The sequence below is a fragment of the Dendropsophus ebraccatus genome, chromosome 1, assembly GCF_027789765.1.
Source record: "Dendropsophus ebraccatus isolate aDenEbr1 chromosome 1, aDenEbr1.pat, whole genome shotgun sequence".
NCBI lineage: Eukaryota > Metazoa > Chordata > Amphibia > Anura > Hylidae > Dendropsophus > Dendropsophus ebraccatus.
Genome location: NC_091454.1, coordinates 138,938,511 through 138,959,895, shown reverse-complemented (window position 1 = coordinate 138,959,895; position 21,385 = coordinate 138,938,511). Strand labels below are relative to the sequence as shown.

At 40.9% G+C, this 21,385-nt stretch overlaps 1 protein-coding gene across 1 annotated transcript; it reads right to left on the bottom strand.

Annotated features, from left to right (window-relative positions):
• Positions 1–1,057: 1,057 nt before the first annotated feature.
• Positions 1,058–21,111, bottom strand: ADM2 (adrenomedullin 2). Its single transcript, XM_069979697.1, has 3 exons — positions 21,046–21,111; positions 20,249–20,398; positions 1,058–1,945 (listed from the first exon to the last, which is right to left on the bottom strand). The coding sequence occupies exons 2-3, from the start codon at positions 20,359–20,361 to the stop codon at positions 1,672–1,674; spliced, it is 387 nt and encodes a 128-aa protein (XP_069835798.1). The 5' UTR covers positions 20,362–20,398; positions 21,046–21,111; the 3' UTR covers positions 1,058–1,671.
• Between the last annotated feature and the right edge of the window lie 274 nt (positions 21,112–21,385).

The following is a 21,385-nucleotide window of genomic DNA, read 5'->3' as shown; positions in this document are numbered from 1 at the left end:
AACATATAGGGCTCTGTCCCTTTCACAACTAGTCATCTATATTAGTTACCTCTCTCATATCATAGTAAATGTCCCCTACTGGACAATATATTTATCATTTATTCAAAATGTGGGCCATATATAAGCACTCTTTTATCCACCTAGGCAGCCGTGCTTATGGCAAAAAAATGCTATTTTTGAGTTGCTCAGCAGCAACTAGAAATGTCCTCACTTGCTGAAGTGCATAAAAAATGGCTGAAAGTGTGTCACGTTGCAGTAGCCCTGAAAATATAGAGGTTTTATAATACAGTTTCTCAAGTAATAACTTGAGCAATAATTCTCAAGTAATAGGGAACAAGTACTCTAAATTCATAACACTGTTCTGCCTTAACTTGTTCCCAAAATGCTGTATTTGGGCACCAGTGATGCTTTCTATGTCTCATTTACAACATACTGTATATATATCTTGCCTTATTGAGCAATAATTCATCCTTGTTATGTAGTATACCAGAAAGCATTGATATCCTTCAGTGGATTATTGTGATTAGCAGAAACATGGATATTCCTGGTACAGCAAAATCGGGCATAAATCTGGATTTTTTGTCAATAGCTATTTTATATATGTGCCATTAAACAGAGGCATATAGGATGTGCACATTTTTTATTAATATTTTAAGCATGCTAAAACTTGTCCTGTTGTGATCCTGAGGTTAACCAACATCAACTAAACAATGTAGACTATCCTCATAATGTAGATCACCAGCAAAATATTATTATACGAATAAGAAATGCACTGTTTGTGATACATTTTTTTCATGTAAAACAAACAACATAAATGCTCATGATGGAGTATTTACCCTTCAGGATCTAATCACTGAAAGGTTCACTTCAGATCAGACCATATAGCTTTTGGATCTGCACAGGTACCCTGTAAACACTTGCACTCACATATGAAGACATCAGTGCTGAATGATTGGGTTAATGGTTTATATGGCTTATAATTACTGGTGGACTGTGATCCACCATAGAAAGCATTTCACCAAGAAAGGGATTTGTTACAGAAGCAAGACTATGGAGGTTCTTGACACAGAGGCCATTTATTTTCTATATCTGCCCTTAGTTTATTTCCATTGACTACTATAACATGAAAAACTGATTATGACTTATGCTGTCCTGAGAAGAATATCAAAGTATGTTTGCAGTAGACATTTTAGAAAAAATAACTTATATAAGTTAATATAAAATGTAATATAGAGTAATATGACGTGCAATTTACAAGTATTTGTGCTATATGTGAAGCAGTAGGTTCTCATGAGAATATATTAGCAGTGGCCAATGTAGACTTCTGCAAGATATATGAATATGACTGACATCCTATATGATATGACTATTTAATTTCTACGCAGATTATACAGTTTCAGCAGTATATATGTGACTTATGGTGACAAATATGCTTCAACTTGCTCAGAATAGCTTCCAAGCTTGTTCACATTGGAAAGTCTTTGACTGGTTGTAGGCTATGAATTCTAGCACAACCACTATGTGACCTACGTGTGTTACGCTGAGATCACAGTATAAATGACTCAGACACACTATGAGTCAGAAGCAGTCTATTTACTAAGCAGCAGAAGTGACACTGTTTGGTAAACTAATATTCCATGCTTTTGTGGGGAGACGTCTGTCCTACACAAATCAACCATAGCTATGAGGATTGCTCAACTGGATTGGCGACTCCTCTTTCCCCATTTGTCCCATCAGCTGCCACAGTCGATGGTTCAGATTCTGCACATGGCACGTTCCCAGGGAGCAACCAACACGCATTAAACGAGGTTGATGCACCCGCCGAGCACGTCTTCGTTTCCTTCGCAAAGATCGAAGATGTTTCATCAAGTCTGTCATGGGTGTGGGCAATAAAGGCTGGTTTATTGTGGTCAGCACCTTTAAATCTTTTCCATCAGGAGGTACTCTGCAAAAGACATTATAAACTGTTAGGTTTGAAGGTGAAGTAAATACGCCATAAATAAACAATGGTGCCCAGGTTATACACATTTGTACCTACTTCTTCTCCTCTATTTTCTATACAATAACACATGTAGCTAGTAAGCCCAAAAGTCAAGCGTTACCTGCAGATGACAACATCATTTATCCACCCATGAACCCAATTGGTTGGAAACTGTACCGTAGCTGCATAAATATTTGGTACTTATTTGTACTTCCTTGTCATTAGCTGGAAAACAGAGGTTCATAAACTTGTTTTGGAACATGAGTGTGACATGTTTGTGACTTTGAGGGCACATCAGGACATTTATTCATGCATGACTTAGGGTCCAATGTCCAGCTTTGAATTTAGGCAGTCAGCAACATGTGGCTGATCATCCAGGATATACGAGGAAATATCTTTATGTTACAGAGGGTAAGCATTTATATTATGTTAACACTTATAATTACTATGTAAGATACTATAATGTCAAATACATGAATAAAAGCTCTACTCACTTTACCCCAGTGTAAAACACTGGTAGATAATTTCCTTTATGTGGTTTTGTAAGAGAGATAAGTGAATTTACAGTACAAGTACAAAGAAAGTGAATTGCGTCCAGCAATTCGCTTATGCCTGCTGCCTTTGAAGTAAATGCTGCTCTGCTGCCTAAGGTGCCTGGAAAAGCTGGATCCAGTCCTGGAAGAAGTTTCCCATGACTGGATCCAGCTTTTCCAGGCACCTGGAGTGGAGCAGCATGGACTTCATAAGCAGCAGGCTGCACTACTCTAGAAGTGCTGAGAATTCTAGTTTTCCCAGGTGAGCCATATGGTGCCTTTTTTTCATTTCCAATATATCATCCCTTTTTTCAGTCTCGGGCAGGTTTCATGACTGGTACATGCATTGGCAGCTGGTTTCAACTTTAACTTGAGAAATAGAGTATATGGGCAGTAATATGAGTAATATGAAACATTAAAATGGGTAGTTTCCAAATGTCTTCATTTAAGGGCAAACATTTTTTCCTAAAGTGAAAAATTTGATATGGATCATGGAAACTGTATATATAACTTACTGTATTAAGCTTTCTTTAGACAGCCTAATATCCTGCCAAAAATCTTATTGTTTTACTAATCCTAGGTGTAGTTTTTCTGTAATCCACTCTGTCAGCTTTAAGAATGGAGTCCCTTAGGAAGTTTCAGGATTTCAAGTGTCCCTTTAACCAATGTGAGTGAAGTAGATGGCACAGATTGTACACAACAATATCTAGAACTGAATGCAGGATGAAAACACAGCTGCCTTTCCTGCCTAGAGGGTTAAATCACTAGGACTTGCATATGGTGCTATGTTTCCATAATCTGGGAGCCAAGACATTGTGCCCTTCCTGTACTGACCAATAACAACAGCAATCGGTGAGGGCTGAATGCAGATAGTAAAGGATTGAGCTTGAGATATTATGGAAAGTGATGTGAAGAAATATATGCTGACTGCTTCTGTTTTGCTTTGCCATGGGGCACTACACTTTCATAAACCACAAGAGGAACAGAAACTTTTTCATTTACTCTCCAATAATTTATAGGACGGATGCAGTTGTGTGCTTATATTAATCGAATATTATTTAAAGTAGTTTAGTTTAATAGTATATAGTAGTTTAATAGTATATAAAAAGCAGCATCTGCATTTACCAGGTCTATAAGCTTAATGAGGCCAAATGACTTATATTTACTAATTAATTACAATTATGCAAATGACCTTTGCACTGCATCTGATATATAGTCTCTTAAGTAAGTACCTTATCATACCTAAAAGTATGTTGGAAATTTTTGATAGGTTAAGGCCCTATTACACGAAACAATTATCGGCCGTATTTGGCTAGGGTAATAGTTTCATTCTCAATAAATGCATGAGCCTTGGTCTATCTCCCAGACCACTTGTTAAGTGACAGACCACTTGTTAAGTGGCTAGGGTAATAGTTTCATTCTCAATAAATGCATGAGCCTTGGTCTATCTCCCAGACCACTTGTTAAGTGACAGACCACTTGTTAAGTGACAGGATGAAAGGGGACCAGTGTAAGGGACCTATAGCAGCTACATGACCTGCCTCTATAATATGCATTTCTTTGTAGATGAATAGTATAACTAGTATTATTCCTACTCTGTAGTGCTGCTGAAGGGTTGAGGTAGAGATATAAATTACAAGAAAGTGATTTTTCCTGGTGGTAACATGCACACTATTGTTCATGTGGAAAGTGCTACACACTTTGTATATGGTGATCTTTAATTTAGTAACCAGACATGTTACCTGTAGCCAGATATATTCATAGTTTTCTAATATGGCTGACAGGCCATGAATATTTGCAATACAGAAGAAACCAAATTGTTTAAATCCACATACTTTGTATATATGTATATTTTAGTTGTGGGGGTTCCAAACAATTGGACGGAGAATATAGAGCAAGATCTCACTCACCTGAGGCACAATGTGTGATGTCAGGCGCAGAGCGGCTTTGCCACGGGTAGTAGTCCGACGGATGGAAGGAGTCGTAGTGTAAAAATTATATACACCTTTATTGGATTCCAATAAAGGTGTATAGAATTTTTATACTACGACTACTTCCCTCCGTCGGACTACTACCCATGGCAAAGCCGCTTTGCGCCTGAACTTCGGAGACATCACCCATCGTGCCTCAGGTGAGTGAGATCTTGCTCTATCAACAGTGTAGTAATATATTTTATACGCAGAGTGAGGACCTGTTTTATGCACAGTGTTTAGGGAAGGCAGTGTGAAGACAAATGTGTGTGATTATAAAGGGTAGAATGCGTGCTTACATCCATACACTTTGTATGAACAGAGACTGACTTACAGGGCAGAAATAGCTAAGACAAACAAGTAGAGTGTTCACAGCAAGACACTACGTTTGTGTATAGACTGCATGTCTCTTTTTCTGAGATCTGTTACAGTCTTCAGTACATAGGAGTGAGTGCAAGTCTACACGTTCACACTCCTACAGCCAAATCCTCCACCACAGAGATTTTATCCAGTACATACTCTCATACCATACACTCATACGCTTGTCATTTAAAAAATCTGCTACTCCCTATCCTAGAGGCACAAACAGTGATGCTTTACTCAATAAAATGAATGAGAAGGCAAGAACGACAGAGTTTTGTACGTAAGGTAATTTTAAGGTTTGCAATAGTGGACCCCTCTTTTATGTTGAATACAGTTTATATTATTAACCGTCAAATAGAACCAAGTACAGTAAAGGACTTTTTTTTGTTCTCCACAATGTTCCATCAATTTAAGCTGTCATACCATTGTATCTTTTTGTTTTATTCAAAAATTTTCTGGGTAACAGTAGTGCCCCGAAAGGAGCCAAAGCTGTATCTGGACTGTCTCTGGACTCTGGCATGCCATTTTTGCACATTTGTGTGTTATTGCTTTTATATTTTGCTTTTAAAAACAAAAAAAATTTAGAAAACTGTGATTATCACAATTTGTAGTAGAACACCATTATCTATTGACAAAGCTGTTCGCTATGTATGAGTGGTTCCTGTTTTGGTTGACTGAGTGCCTTCATATATTATATGGTCAGCCATTCATTTGACCAGGCGCCATGTAATACTACATGCCCCCTTTCATCCATCTCTCTATGGAATCATACAGTGTCTCACTCTATGACATGCACTAATAGAGACGTGCTACAGTATCTGAGCCCCCAGCTTTGTCATATGCACAGGGCTGGCGTCAGCCCACAGGGACTCTAGGGGCCCAGAGAAGGAGAGGGGCCCGGTGTTCTGATGTTTAGCCCGCTCACTGTAGTGTAGGGTGAGTGGGCTGAACATCAGAAAAAAGAGAAAGAGCAGGACCTGTCAGCATCCTGCAGAGAGAGGGATGAAGGACCTGATCACATGACCCACAGGTCCTCAATACTACAGTGTGGCGATTGGCTAGGCAGAGAGGAAGAGGGAGAAAACTGAGCTGTAAGTGCTGTGTGTATGTATGTATGTATGTATGCCTGTATGTGTGTGTGTGTCAATCACTATAGGTTTGTGTATGTTAGTGGTGTCTCAAGTGATTGTGTATAATGGATGGATAATGCTCAGTCTCTGTCGCCCAAGGGCCCTCAAGAACCTGGAGCCGGTCCTGCATATGCATGAGCCTTGAAACTATTTTCACACATTTCATCTTTACGCAGTATGACCCCAGTTTTCAGAACATGCTTAGTTTCTTTATCCCCAGCAAATTCTACTAAAAGCAACTAGGTTACTAAGAAGTGTACGCCTCTTAGTACAGCCGGACGGGCTTTCTGCACTGGAGCAGGTGTACGTTTTTGCCTGGTTTGGCTTAAGCCTTGATAAATTAGGGGCAGGAGGATTGCCACGCCTCTGCCCCACCATGCCGCACCCGGTGCCCTCCCTTTAGGCGAGCAGAGGTTACAGAGAGTAGGCAAGAATCTGTGCCTAAGTTAATCTCCTCCTACGTTCTAAAGTGCTGCTCCGTGTCAGGAACTGTCCAGAACAGTATCCCCACAGAAAACCTCTCCTGCTTTGGACAGTTCCTGATACAGACAGAGGTGGCAGCAGGGAGCCCAGTGTCAGACTTAAAAGAATACACTTCCTGCAGGACATACAGCTCTGATAAATTCTGTAAAGCTTGAGATTTTTTAAATAGAAGTCAATTACAAATCTGTTTAACTTTCTAACATCCGTAGATTTAAAAACATATTTTGTTCTCCGGAGTACCCCTTTAACTCAAACCCTAGCTTAGTGTGTGCGAATTAACACTGCACTTTTATAAACCACAAGAGGAAACAGAACATTTTGCATCCGTTTCCTGTGACTGTCAGGAAAGTTTATCTGACTGTCGGGAAAGTCTATTTTGTATGAATAAATCAAGCGAGACGGTAGATACATTAAAGGAGGTTAGAACGTGAACATGTGTAAATGCTTAAAAGTTCGTAAAGCCTCCAGAAATCTCTATATTTTGGCATAGATGTGATCTTAAACTTCATGGGATTTTCAGTCCTAAAAGAAAACCAAATCAAATAAAAGAGTTTAAAACATTAGACTTGGACTTATACAGTTTGTATTTGGAAAAATCACATGTCTGTGAGTATGTAAACCCTTGCTGGCAACATCTGATGACCCTCTTGTGTAGCAAGAACTGCATCTAAATATTTCCAGGAATTGTTGATCAGTCCTGCACATTGGCCTGGAGGAACTTTAGACCATTCCTCTGTACAAAACATCTTCAATGCTGTTATGTTGGTTGTTTTCTCCCATGAACTGCTTGCTTCAGTTGGATTAAGGTCAGGGCTTTCTTATGTCCATTACATAACTGGTTAACATTAACCATTCTTTAGTAGAAAGACTTGTGTACTTAGGGTCATTGTCCTGCTGCATCCAAACTCTTAAGAAATGGTTTTGAAGTCTAAAGTTTCTAGTGTGATGAGCAGCAACAACTCAGAATGCTCCATTCTTTTTGCCATGATACACATCCAGAAATGTGTTGTGAAGATCAGACTTTGATAGATCCTCTTTTAAAGTGATACTGTAACCCCCTTACTCTATCTGCACCATTCACAAGCTTAGATGCCTCACAATCCATATATACTTTTATAAAACTTGTCTGTGTATTCTTCTTGCTCTAAAATGGCTTTAGTTCAACAGTGTCCAGTATCACCTAGGCGGGGCCCTCTCCCTGTCTCAGTCCAGTGCTATTAGCCACACTACCCCTGTAATGAGGCAGGGAGAAGTGGTTCAAGAGACACTAAGGGCGGTATTACATGGGCCGAGCAGGGCCCGATAATACCTGTAAACGAGCAGCGATCTGCCAGATCGGCGCTCGTTTACTGGGCCTATTAGACGGCCCGATAATCATTAAACAAGGGCTGCAAGGACATCGTTACCGATGTTCTTGCAGCCCTTGCATAACTATATACATTGCCCATCCACGTTCCGGGCTGCTGCTGCGGTCTTCTTCTCCCCGGGTCCCGCGTGCTGTAACGGCAGAGTGGCCTGTCAGCTGACAGACCACTCAGCCAATCACAGGCCGGGACCGCCGCGGCCTGTGATTGGTCAAATTCATGCAGAAATATTGAAACTTCTAAAGGATCACAAACTTGCAAGCATCACTGTAAGCATTTGGTAGTTCAATGGATTATGGGGCGCCAATAAGAACAATGGCTGCAGATGTGATGGTCACAGCAAGGACCAGAGAAGAAGCTGATTGTGTTGGAGGAGTTAGTCTCCACTAGGTAAGCCTATAAGAAAAACAAAAGGACGCTGGTTGACCTCAGGGAGATCAACCAAAACACCGCAGAGACACCATCACGTGTCTCAACGTCAGTGTATTCTAGAACATTGACCCCTGGGAAATCGAATATGCAAAAGAACACTGCAGAGACACCATCACATGTCTCGACGTCAGTGAACTAGCCAGACCTTCCCTCCGGGAAGGAACAACCAAGCCAAAGTGTTCTCCAGTCAAGGAAACCACCTCAGCAAGGTATCCATCCACAGACAGCTGTTTCGGGGTTTTTGCCCCTCATCAGTGTGGAGTAGGTTTCTGGCTAGTGGGAGCAATGACTAGTAAGTGCATGCAAAAGGACGCTGGTTGACCTCAGGGAGATCAACCAAAACACCGCAGAGACACCATCACGTGTCTCAACATCAGTGTATTCTAGAACATTGCCCCCTGGGAAATCGAATATGCAAAAGAACACTGCAGAGACACCATCACATGTCTCGACGTCAGTGAACTAGCCAGACCTTCCCTCCGGGAAGGAACAACCAAGCCAAAGCGTTCTCCAGTCAAGGAAACCACCTCAGCAAGGTATCCATCCACAGACAGCTGTTTCGGGGTTTTTGCCCCTCATCAGTGTGGAGTAGGTTTCTGGCTAGTGGGAGCAATGACTAGTAAGTGCATGCAAAAGGACGCTGGTTGACCTCAGGGAGATCAACCAAAACACCGCAGAGACACCATCACGTGTCTCAACGTCAGTGTATTCTAGAACATTGCCCCCTGGGAAATCGAATATGCAAAAGAACACTGCAGAGACACCATCACATGTCTCGACGTCAGTGAACTAGCCAGACCTTCCCTCCGGGAAGGAACAACCAAGCCAAAGCGTTCTCCAGTCAAGGAAACCACCTCAGCAAGGTATCCATCCACAGACAGCTGTTTCGGGGTTTTTGCCCCTCATCAGTGTGGAGTAGGTTTCTGGCTAGTGGGAGCAATGACTAGTAAGTGCATGCAAAAGGACGCTGGTTGACCTCAGGGAGATCAACCAAAACACCGCAGAGACACCATCACGTGTCTCAACGTCAGTGTATTCTAGAACATTGCCCCCTGGGAAATCGAATATGCAAAAGAACACTGCAGAGACACCATCACATGTCTCGACAACAGTGAACTAGCCAGACCTTCCCTCCGGGAAGGAACAACCAAGCCAAAGCGTTCTCCAGTCAAGGAAACCACCTCAGCAAGGTATCCATCCACAGACAGCTGTTTCGGGGTTTTTGCCCCTCATCAGTGTGGAGTAGGTTTCTGGCTAGTGGGAGCAATGACTAGTAAGTGCATGCAAAAGGACGCTGGTTGACCTCAGGGAGATCAACCAAAACACCACAGAGACACCATCACGTGTCTCAACGTCAGTGTATTCTAGAACATTGCCCCCTGGGAAATCGAATATGCAAAAGAACACTGCAGAGACACCATCACATGTCTCGACGTCAGTGAACTAGCCAGACCTTCCCTCCGGGAAGGAACAACCAAGCCAAAGCGTTCTCCAGTCAAGGAAACCACCTCAGCAAGGTATCCATCCACAGACAGCTGTTTCGGGGTTTTTGCCCCTCATCAGTGTGGAGTAGGTTTCTGGCTAGTGGGAGCAATGACTAGTAAGTGCATGCAAAAGGACGCTGGTTGACCTCAGGGAGATCAACCAAAACACCGCAGAGACACCATCACGTGTCTCAACGTCAGTGTATTCTAGAACATTGCCCCCTGGGAAATCGAATATGCAAAAGAACACTGCAGAGACACCATCCCTGAGGTCAACCAGCGTCCTTTTGCATGCACTTACTAGTCATTGCTCCCACTAGCCAGAAACCTACTCCACACTGATGAGGGGCAAAAACCCCGAAACAGCTGTCTGTGGATGGATACCTTGCTGAGGTGGTTTCCTTGACTGGAGAACGCTTTGGCTTGGTTGTTCCTTCCCGGAGGGAAGGTCTGGCTAGTTCACTGACGTTGAGACATGTGATGGTGTCTCTGCAGTGTTCTTTTGCATATTCGATTTCCCAGGGGGCAATGTTCTATAATACACTGACGTTGAGACACGTGATGGTGTCTCTGCGGTGTTTTGGTTGATCTCCCTGAGGTCAACCAGCGTCCTTTTGCATGCACTTACTAGTCATTGCTCCCACTAGCCAGAAACCTACTCCACACTGATGAGGGGCAAAAACCCCGAAACAGCTGTCTGAGGATGGATACCTTGCTGAGGTGGTTTCCTTGACTGGAGAACGCTTTGGCTTGGTTGTTCCTTCCCGGAGGGAAGGTCTGGCTAGTTCACTGACGTCGAGACATGTGATGGTGTCTCTGCAGTGTTCTTTTGCATATTCGATTTCCCAGGGGGCAATGTTCTAGAATACACTGACGTTGAGACACGTGATGGTGTCTCTGCGGTGTTTTGGTTGATCTCCCTGAGGTCAACCAGCGTCCTTTTGCATGCACTTACTAGTCATTGCTCCCACTAGCCAGAAACCTACTCCACACTGATGAGGGGCAAAAACCCCGAAACAGCTGTCTGTGGATGGATACCTTGCTGAGGTGGTTTCCTTGACTGGAGAACGCTTTGGCTTGGTTGTTTCTTCCCGGAGGGAAGGTCTGGCTAGTTCACTGACGTCGAGACATGTGATGGTGTCTCTGCAGTGTTCTTTTGCATATAAGAAAAACAAGACAGGCTATGGTAAAGCTGGGAACATGGAAAGAAACGGACAAGACGGGTAAATATGCGGAAGGAGTAAGAGTCTTCAACCTTTCCAATGGGACCTGGGAGAAGTCACCGCACAAAAGTGCTAAGTGACCAGGTGCTAAGATGTCATTAGAGGGCCACTTGAAGCAACTCTGTACCCACAATCTGACCCCCCCTCCCCCAATCCACTTTTACCTTCGGATAGCTGCTTTTAATCCAAGATCAATCCTGCGGTCCATTCGGCAGGTGATGCAGTTATTGTCCTAAAAAACTACTTTCAAACTTGAATCCCGTGCCAAACGGGAGTATCTGTGCCCTAACTTTGCACAACCTCTTTGTCCCTCCTCCCCACCCTCTTCATCATTAGGAATACTGGGCTTTCATACTGCCTGAACTACGAGTCATTGGGGGTAAAAAAAAATATGGATGAACAAGAGACAGGAGGGGCTGCCTGGATAATTTTAGATCATCCAGGTGGCCCAAGGAAGAGAGCAACGGTCTGCTGTCCCGACTCTTACATGGAGCAACAGGAAGCAGGCCATCGCTATTATTATCGTTTTAATATGAATTATTAACCAAATGATAATAAATTGGTGCAATAGGGCCCTTAGACAACAAACTGTCAACAATGGAATAAAAAGCAGCAGCTTCAGGGGAAGGAGACAAGAATGTATTTGCAAAAATATTTAACTTGATGAGCCTTAAAAGATTAACTATGTTAAATGAAACGGGAATACCCCTTAATTTCTATAGCAAAAACATTACAAGTGATTAAAAGCAGACAAACTATCTAAGAAAAATAAATACTATACAAAACCAAAAATGTAAAAAAAAAAATCTATGTGGTGAATTTGTATTTCATCTGAAGCTTCACAGGAAAGTGTGGATAAGCTCTAATAAATCTTATTAATAAAGCAGAGATAAAAATGTTGGTTTAATCAGAAAAACCTGAATATGTTATTTAAAGAGATTGAATCAAAGAAGGGAAAAGGTGAAAGGGAGAAAAAAATGAAGAGCTGTGGAGGAGGGGATAGGGAAAGATGACTGCCTGCAGTTTCACACGTACTCCTTGTGCTGGGGTAGTGATTCATGTCTAAGTATACAGAAGAGTTACATATTCCATGTCATATAGACAAAAGATACTTAGCTGTGTGTGATTGTTTGTATTCAGGTGTGTGTCTGTGTGTCCAGAAATAAATAGATTCAGATGCATTATCATGGGATGGCTAAACCCTATCCTGTAAGGGCTGGAATACCCCTATAATTTTCCTGTAGTGACAAATATTACAATTATTATTACAGTAACTGGCTTATGATATACTATGGCGTACAAGTAATATACAAATACCAAGCAACCAGTGTGGCATCATTCCAGCACTCCTCACCAATAGTAATGTGGATGGATTTATACCATGTTAGTATATTTTTTGACAGCCATACTAATACTTGGAATGGCCATGTAGCATATGATATGTACGAGCAAGGGTTTACCCTCAGCTGTGTGACTCCTATCACTATTTTGTTTTTAGTATTACTTGTGTGGTAATAAAATATACATTTTAATATACACTACCGTTCAAAAGTTTGGGGTCACCCAAACAATTTTGTGTTTTCCATGAAAAGTCACACTTATTCACCACCATACGTTGTGAAATGAATAGAAAATAGAGTCAAGACATTGACAAGGTTAGAAATAATGATTTGTATTTGAAATAACATTGTTTTTACATCAAACTTTGCTTTCGTCAAAGAATCCACCTTTTGCAGCAATTACAGCATTGTACACCTTTGGCATTCTAGCTATTAATCTGTTAAGGTAAGCTGGAGAAATTGCACCCCACGCTTCTAGAAGCAGCTCCCACAAGTTGGATTGGTTGGATGGGCACTTCTGGCGTACCATACGGTCAAGCTGCTCCCACAACAGCTCAATGGGGTTCAGATCTGGTGACTGCGCTGACCACTCCATTACCGATAGAATACCAGCTGCCTGGTTCTGCTGTAAATAGTTCTTGCACAATTTGGAGGTGTGTTTAGGGTCATTGTCCTGTTGTAGGATGAAATTGGCTCCAATCAAGCGCTGTCCACTGGGTATGGCATGGCGTTGCAAAATTGAGTGATAGCCTTCCTTATTCAGAATCCCTTTTACCCTGTACAAATCTCCCACCTTACTAGCACCAAAGCAACCCCAGACCATCACATTACCTCCACCATGCTTAACAGATGGCGTCAGGCATTCTTCCAGCATCTTTTCATTTGTTCTGCGTCTCACAAACGTTCTTCTTTGGGATCCAAACACCTCAAACTTGAATTCATTTGACCACAACACTTTTTTCCAGTCTTCCTCTGTCCAATGTCTGTGTTCTTTTGCCCATCTTAATCTTTTTCTTTTATTGGCCAGTCTCAGATATGGCTTTTTCTTTGCCACTCTGCCCTGAAGCCCAAAATCCCGCAGCCGCCTCTTCACTGTAGATGTTGACACTGGTGTTTTGCGGGTACTATTTAATGAAGATGCCAGTTGGGACCTGTGAGGTGTCTGTTTCTCAAACTAAAGACTCTAATGTGCTTATCTTCTTGCTTAGTTGTGCAACACGGCCTCCCACTTCTTTTTCTACTCTGGTTAGAGCCTGTTTGTGCTGTCCTCTGAAGGGAGTAGTACACACCGTTGTAGGAAATCTTCAATTTCTTAGCAATTTCTCGCATGGAATAGCCTTCATTTCTAAGAACAAGAATAGACTGTGGAGTTTCAGATGAAAGTTCTCTTTTTCTGGCCATTTTGAGCATTTAATTGACCCCACAAATGTGATGCTCCAGAAACACAATCTGTTCAAAGGAAGGTCAGTTTTGTAGCTTCTGTAACGAGCTAGACTGTTTTCAGATGTGTGAACATGATTGCACAAGGGTTTTCTAATCATCAATTAGCCTTCTGAGCCAATGAGCAAACACATTGTACCATTAGAACACTGGAGTGATAGTTGCTGGAAATGGGCCTCTATACACCTATGTAGATATTGCACCAAAAACCAGACATTTGCAGCTAGAATAGTCATATACCACATTAGCAATGTATATGTGTATTTGTTTAAAGTTAGGACTAGTTTAAAGTTATCTTCATTGGAAAGTACAGTGCTTTTCCTTCAAAAATAAGGACATTTCAATGTGACCCCAAACTTTTGAACGGTAGTGTACATATGAATTACTGACAACCTAAAAGCTGCAACATGGCTGAGGTAAAGCCATAAGGCGTCAAACACTGAGGGTACTAACAAAAAACGATCGCAAACTACATTAGCGAACGATTAGCGAACGATTTGCGAGCGATTAACGATAATTTTAGGTTCAGATCTAAATCAATGATCAATGACATACGAACGATTTTTCGATCGTTGCCTGCAATTACACTGAACGATTATCATTTAAATTCGATTGATATGTTTTTTCGCACGATAATTGTCCCGTGTAATAGGGCCCTAAGTTATCATGTAAGCTAAAACTGCAGCTCAAAGAATTAAATTTTTTAATGGCTGTGCAGTCAGTATTGCAGCAAAACACCAATTTACTATGTGACCTTTAGCAAACTGAGAGCTACAGTCAACCTGATAACTGCTCTGACTTGGCTGTATTACTGCCTCAACATATGAACCCTGCCTAACAGCTGAGAAGGTGTGAAATGAAATAGAGACTATTAATTAAAGAAATTGACCTCAATGTACTAATGGAAAAAAAATGCTAGATTCTTTTTTTTAAGAAATATTAGACTCAGTGTCAAAGGCACATCAGAATAGACATCAGAACCCAAAGAACCTCAATATAAGTCAACTGGGTCCATCAGGAATAGTGGTTTCTGTTACAGCTGACAGAGCATTATGGTTTCCAATATGACTGGAAGCCACAATGCGAATGCCAAGATAACTTTAGAAAAGTCATGGTCCCTGGTCGATCTTAGGGGGTGTTTACATATTGTACACAGCTTTGAATCCTGGAAAAATAATGTATACAGGCATAAAACAGGCCACATATAGTCACATGTAGGATACATTTCCTCTATTGAACTCTATGGCCATGGCTACTAGCATGCTATAGTATTGTAATACCTTTTTGACATATCCCAACATATACCTGCAAATAATAGCTGAAACTTGACATACACCGCTCCTAACATGCCTGGGAAGTATCATTTTTCTTAATACATTAATGTTTGAAACTAACAACACTACTGATAAATTTGGCCAATTATGCTCAAAATGAGCAGATGCATTCATAACATATAATACATGTATTATCTGCAGTCATTATGTTAATTTATATACTGCAAACATAATATTGTGGTGTAAGTTCTGTAAATACCTGTAGGAGGTTTGGGAGGTAACTGAACTAGTAGACAGTAACCAAGTTGCAGTGCTGAACTGCTACAGGAAGCAGTGAAATAAAGTAAACCTTATTCAGGTATATTCCATAAAATAATAAACTACTCTAGTTCCGGATCTGTAAAATAATTTACCAAATGAGGCTATTGCTTTGAAAACTCTTGGATCTTCAAGCAGGTTAATTCGTCAAATTGATAACCAGAATGCCTGGACTTTAGCAAGCTAGACCTTCCGGGTCATTTATTGCTACACCAGGGTGCAATAAAATATGAAAATCAGTGTTTGCACTTTATTATCTCTTTAAGTAAACAAGGCGAGATGGATTTTGCAAAGTGTTATAACTGAAAGGGCACAAATATAGCCGTAAGTAATGGGAAAGATGGCACTCAAAACCTTTGATGTAAGAAGGAAATATTAGTGAGAGTAAATATGTTTTCCACAAGTTTATATTTGAAGAACATTGGGTTAACATTTACTAATTTTTAGGCCATCTATAGGGATTTGTTTTTTGTTTATAGAGGGATTACTAAAAAAATATGTTTTCCCTAAAGGAGTTCAAACAAATGACTGGGCATGTTGAAATCCAGCACCTGATAGTAGTGAGACTATGCAAGAAGAAATTTAGAAAGAGTCACACCACTTCACTGAATGCTGCATTCTCTTTATTTTAGCAATTGGTGGAGATCCCGACAATGGACCTCCAATGATTAACAAGTTATAGCATACCCTAAGGTTATGTCTCCCGCCCTCTTTGAAATTATCTTACAGTAAAAAACACAACTCCTTAGAAGTTATCATACAGCAGATTGGACTATAGTACTGGAGTATAATTGTTAGGTTCCAGATTGCTAGTTTGATATCACTGTACCAGAAAATTGTTAGTTGCTAAAGATGAATTGGTTTCCACCAGTACTTCTGTTAAAAAATGAAAGCTGTTAGGTAAAGGGTTCTCCATTCCTTTCCTCTCACTTGTTTTGTAGAAGTGGATATACACTTCAAATAGCTAAGATAGTATTATTAAAAAAAAGCTATTGCCTAAATAGTTGAATCTCAGAAAAAAAAAAGTGGTTAATTTAAAATATTTTTTAATAATGTTCGTTTGAACAGTGCATTTTCCTAACTTAAAGGAGACCCGTCACCCCCCGTGTCGGGGTGACAGGCTCCCGACCCCCGTTACAGCCCCCTATACTCACCTGATTCTGCCAGGTCCCGCTTCCTGATCCGGTCAGGTCACGGAGATATGAGTTCCCGAAGCCCGGCGCGCGCGCTCACAGGAGAGTCCGACGCTCATAGAGAATGAATGGGGAGTCCGATGCTCCGTCATTCTCTATGGGCATCGGACTCTCCTGTGAGCTCGCGCGCCGGGCTTCGGGCGCTCATTTTTCCGTGACCCGACCGGATCAGGAAGCGGGACCCGGCGGGATCAGGTGAGTATAGGGGGCTGTAACGGGGGTCGGGAGCCTGTCACCCCGGCACGGGGGGTGACAGGTCCTCTTTAAGTACTACTTGGTCCTACGCCGTATAGATTCTCATTTCCCACTCTATTAGACCTTTACCTTGTGTAATGTTAATGATTTAAACCTAAACACTGCTGCACATATTACATATACTTTCAGCTAGTTTTAGCTATTCAAGGTTTACACTCCCACCATGATGAAATGTGTCCTCCATGCATGAGGCATTACAGGTAAGTACAATAATGAGGGCTTTTTATGCAGTTAATTTTCTACATCTAGAGAATCCTGGTCAGCAGAATGGTTTTGTCCCCTGGCAACTACATTGAGTCTCTTTCTGCCCCCTGTGTAGTAGTGGCAGATGTGACCTTATTGTCCTCCTAACCATTTACTGAATCATTCTTTCTTGTGGCTTGATGTTCTGCCATGTTACTGAGGTCACTTCAGTTTAACCGGCTGCTTCTGTATGATGTTCTGGTCATTGTGTCAAGGCCTGCGCCAACTAAAAGAACCTTTAGTACACTGGTGAGTGTACTAACCATGTTTTTGGCAACCCATCCTATCCATAATCAGTTATCGAAGACTATTCTGAGAATCTGCAGATTCCCTACACATATCCTTCTGAGGGGTTTAGGAAAAGATAGCTCATTTGATTCTACATACCAAATTACCAAACAGGAATATTCGGTAAAATATGTTTTGGGGGGATGACATCATCAAACATTGAACTTCTGAAAGAAGAGTTACTTTGTGTCATGCTGCCATCTCTGTTACATCATCGTTTTCCATATGCAGTTTGCAGCCTGCTCCCACTTTCAGACTTTTCTAATGTGGATGTGTCCCCAGTATTAAATGCTTTTCCAAGATGCTACTTCTTAGCTCTCAGATACTAGGAATAACCTCATTTTTGTACTGTTTCCTTATTCTACAGACCATGAGGGATCTCCTCTCTTCTGTGCTAATACAAACACCCTCCCCCCTTCCCCAGGAAAATTCTGCAAAGGTTTCTCTTTTCTCACAGCTTTTGTGAACTCTCATTGTGTCTTCTCTAATAGCTTACTCTGCCATACACAACCTATTTGTTTGCCTTCTCTGCTGATACCTCTAACACTAACAGAAGAGAAGAGCAGAGAGAGCGCGTGACGTCAGCCTAAGCCTACAGCAGCCAGAAGTTGTGTGCTGGCAGTCCTATGTCAGGAGCAGCACAACATCCACCTTTTCAATTACAAAGGAAATTTGTAATGCATAATAAATAAACCCTAAACTGTCATTTCATCATATCAATAACGAGAAAATAAGAAATAATTGATAATAGGCTCCAAAAAGTTTATTCTTTTAGAAAAATTACTCTGATACTGTGACAAACTTGTCTCAGGAATGGCAGCCTGCTCAGCAAATCACTGGCCGCGGTGCTGTCCCGTCTTAGTCAGTGATTGGCTGAGCGGGCCATCACTCCCAAGATGAGTCTAGGGAGTGGAGGTGCTGCAGTCAGTAGGGGACACCAGCTACACCGCAACAGGACACCAGGGGAGCGCAGAGACATAGGTATAGGCTCTTTATTGTTTTCTATATAATAGCAGCTTAAAATATAATAGCATATTAAAAGTTGTGAAACGTCAGTTAACTCCCTTTAATAAAACTCTTTTAACCAACCCACAGAATAAAATCAGAGTTTTTTGTTTATATTAGGGATACATTTGTATGTAAAGAAGTGTCTCTTGGCACATTTCCTAATAGACTTTCTGTATGAATGTGAATGAGCTTCTGTCAGCATATAATATCCTGTCATATACTGTGCATGGGGATCCCATTCAACAAGTTTGTGAATGGAATTTACATCCTCCCTCCCTTACCTTATGCTATCATATTACAGAATGAATAGGAACGCTTGAAGTGATGGCACGCTTCGTCAGTGTGTCATGTGTTTTGTGGTTAGGGCTCTCACGCTGTGAAGAGAAGATTTAACATTGCATCCATATTGCATCAGACTCTGAAGATGGCCAGCAGTCAAGAAACAATGGAGGAGGGGTGTGTGGTCATGTGGTGCGATTATGTACGTGTCAAGTGTTACCTGCCAAATACATCCTATAAAGGGAGTTAGAATTGTTAAAACTGCAGAATAAGGCAGGTGAGCAAGAGAGCATTATCTTATAAAAAGGGTGGAGAAAACTCTGAAGTGTTTCACAGTGTCACAAAGAAGGCAATGATGAAATCTATCAAATAAGACAATGATGAAATCCACTCTTTGTGCTGCATCATATATAAATAAATTATATATATATATACAGTTCCTCTTGGTATGTTTTCTTCCCGTTTTATTTACAATTCTTCCATAAATTAGAAAAGAATTATGAATACTAGATTGTGGATTATGTAAAAGATTATGCATTATGCTCTTTCAGCCTTTGCATTATTGGCCAAAAGAACGTGTAATACAGTGGCCGTTGTTTGACACTCAAAACATTGGCCGTTATATTACAACGTGCAAAAATAGCCTCATATTAATGCTAACCCAAGCCTTTTGTTGCATTATACTTTGCACAAGGTGTGTGAATGAATGAAGTACATCTCTGTACAATTACGTGCAATAAGGATGCATTTAAAGGGGGTTTTCAGGACTTTAATATTGATGGCTTTTTACTGCGGCTTACCACAGATCAGTTTTATTCAAATGAATAGGAGTGTATAGAGCTATGCTGATATTAAAGGGGCCACAATGTTTGCCTAAGCACTGCAGCCCGTTACTCAGCTGATGGAAGCGCTAGGAGTGAACCCCCCACGATCTGGTTATCAACTGGCTATCCTGAATAGAATCCAACCTCTGCACCCCCTAAAATATGCTTCTGTTTAATACACATATTTTACATCCAGACCTTGAGGTTAACACAAATGGGCATTGCACATAGATGTAATTGTTGATTGTTGTAAATAGAAATGAGAAAATCAGATTAGTTTTGCTTTGTACAAAGCTCGTGATCTGCGCTCGTCTCCCTCCAGCTGCCAGCTCTGTGCAGAGGGAGGATACCACGGTCCTCGGGCATTATCCTCCCTCTGCACAAAGCTATGGCGTTAGCCATGTTTTCCAGGCATTTTCCAGGAGGTCCCCGGGCGGTATCCTCCCTCTGCAGCCTGAGGGAGATGAGGACAGATCGGTTTTGTACCAAGTAAAACAAATCTGATTTGCTCCTCTCTAGTTGTGAAGTTTCATTGCAATGTGCACTGTTTTCTGCAGGAAACTTTCCAGCTGTTCCACAGTGTCAGACAAACTATAATTTTCTGTACATATTTAGTTTAATACATTTTGAAATGAGAACAAGTAATTAAATGTACTATAAAAAAAAACTGTAGGATAGTAAATACAATATAATAATAGGTCATGTCTATAGGTAGTGATAACATATTTCAAAGAATTTTGAGCGTGTAAAGAAAGAAAAATTGGTGTGTTGTACTACGTCACATGTCTTTGTGTGTAATATTATGTCATACTTTTGTATTTACCTGGAAGCGGGTAACTGTGGCAGCTGGGGGGAGGGCAGAGCCAAACAACCTTGCAGCTGCTGCACACACAAGAGGCTGATAAAAGGCAGAGACAAAGCCATCCAGGACCTCATGGCAAAGGACCAGTACTTTCTGACAGTCACAAGTGCCCTGTGTAAAAGAGAAGGCAATAGGTAAAATGACGTGTTATACACACAATCTCCATATACTACTTTAATAAGGTCTAAAACAAATGAAAAAAAGGAAAAAAAACTAATGGAAAACTAAATAGTGGAACTCACACAAACTGCTAAGCTGCACATGTTGTAATCCCATTCAAGTTACAAGTATTCTCCCTAATACTATTAGAAGTGAAGTCTTTACCGTCCATTCATATTATTCTCCACTAGTTATTGTACCCTAAACCTGCTACACTATACATTTATCATATTATATATAAAATAAAATATAATATAGCCACATAAATAATAATAGTTAAAGTCTGAATGAGCCAGCCTGGCAAAAGAGGAAAGTCTGTGAAAATGATCAATGAAAGGAGAACACTGCAAAGTTTTTTAGTGTATTCCTATATCTATGACCTGAACTACAGACGCCAGTGTCTCACCATGTATTTGTAAGTTATTGGTCCACTAATACACTTATTTCAGAACTTTACCTATAGTAACAGAAAGTCTTTATAGTCAGGTTTCTAATCAGCAGTAAACTCCTCTGTATCTCATGTAGGATTTTAAACTCCTTTCTTCCAGATAAAGACATTTACATGTACAAGATCATTTCCTAGACTTTATATTCCCAACCTGTTGCAGTGAAGTTTGTCCTTCTGCCGGCTCTCCTGTAATGTGTCTAATAGTAGAGTGGACAGGTACAAGCTCCTGAATATTGGAGGCGGGTCTATATGTACTGGAATGGGAGGGTTCTACAGCTTAACCATTTGTACAGAGCCTTTACTGCTAACATACAGTAATAGACTGAAGATCACCATAAGTGAGTCTGTGGGTATGACTGGGCAATGCAAAAAGGAACTGAGCAAGAATTCATTATAATTTCTATAGTAGTATTTCGTCATTATATATGTTGTGTTGTCATTTCTGTTGCAGAACATATCCATATGCATAGACCTTGTGCCAAACTGTCAGA

Excerpts from the sequence above, each read along its gene's own strand:
- ADM2 (XM_069979697.1), bottom strand. The coding sequence starts at position 20,361 with ATGAGGTCCTGGATGGCTTTGTCTCTGCCTTTTATCAGCCTCTTGTGT. Across the intron at positions 1,946-20,248 it reads CCACAGTTACCCGCTTCCAG|AGTACCTCCTGATGGAAAAG; the intron begins GTAAATACAAAA and ends TGTCTTTTGCAG.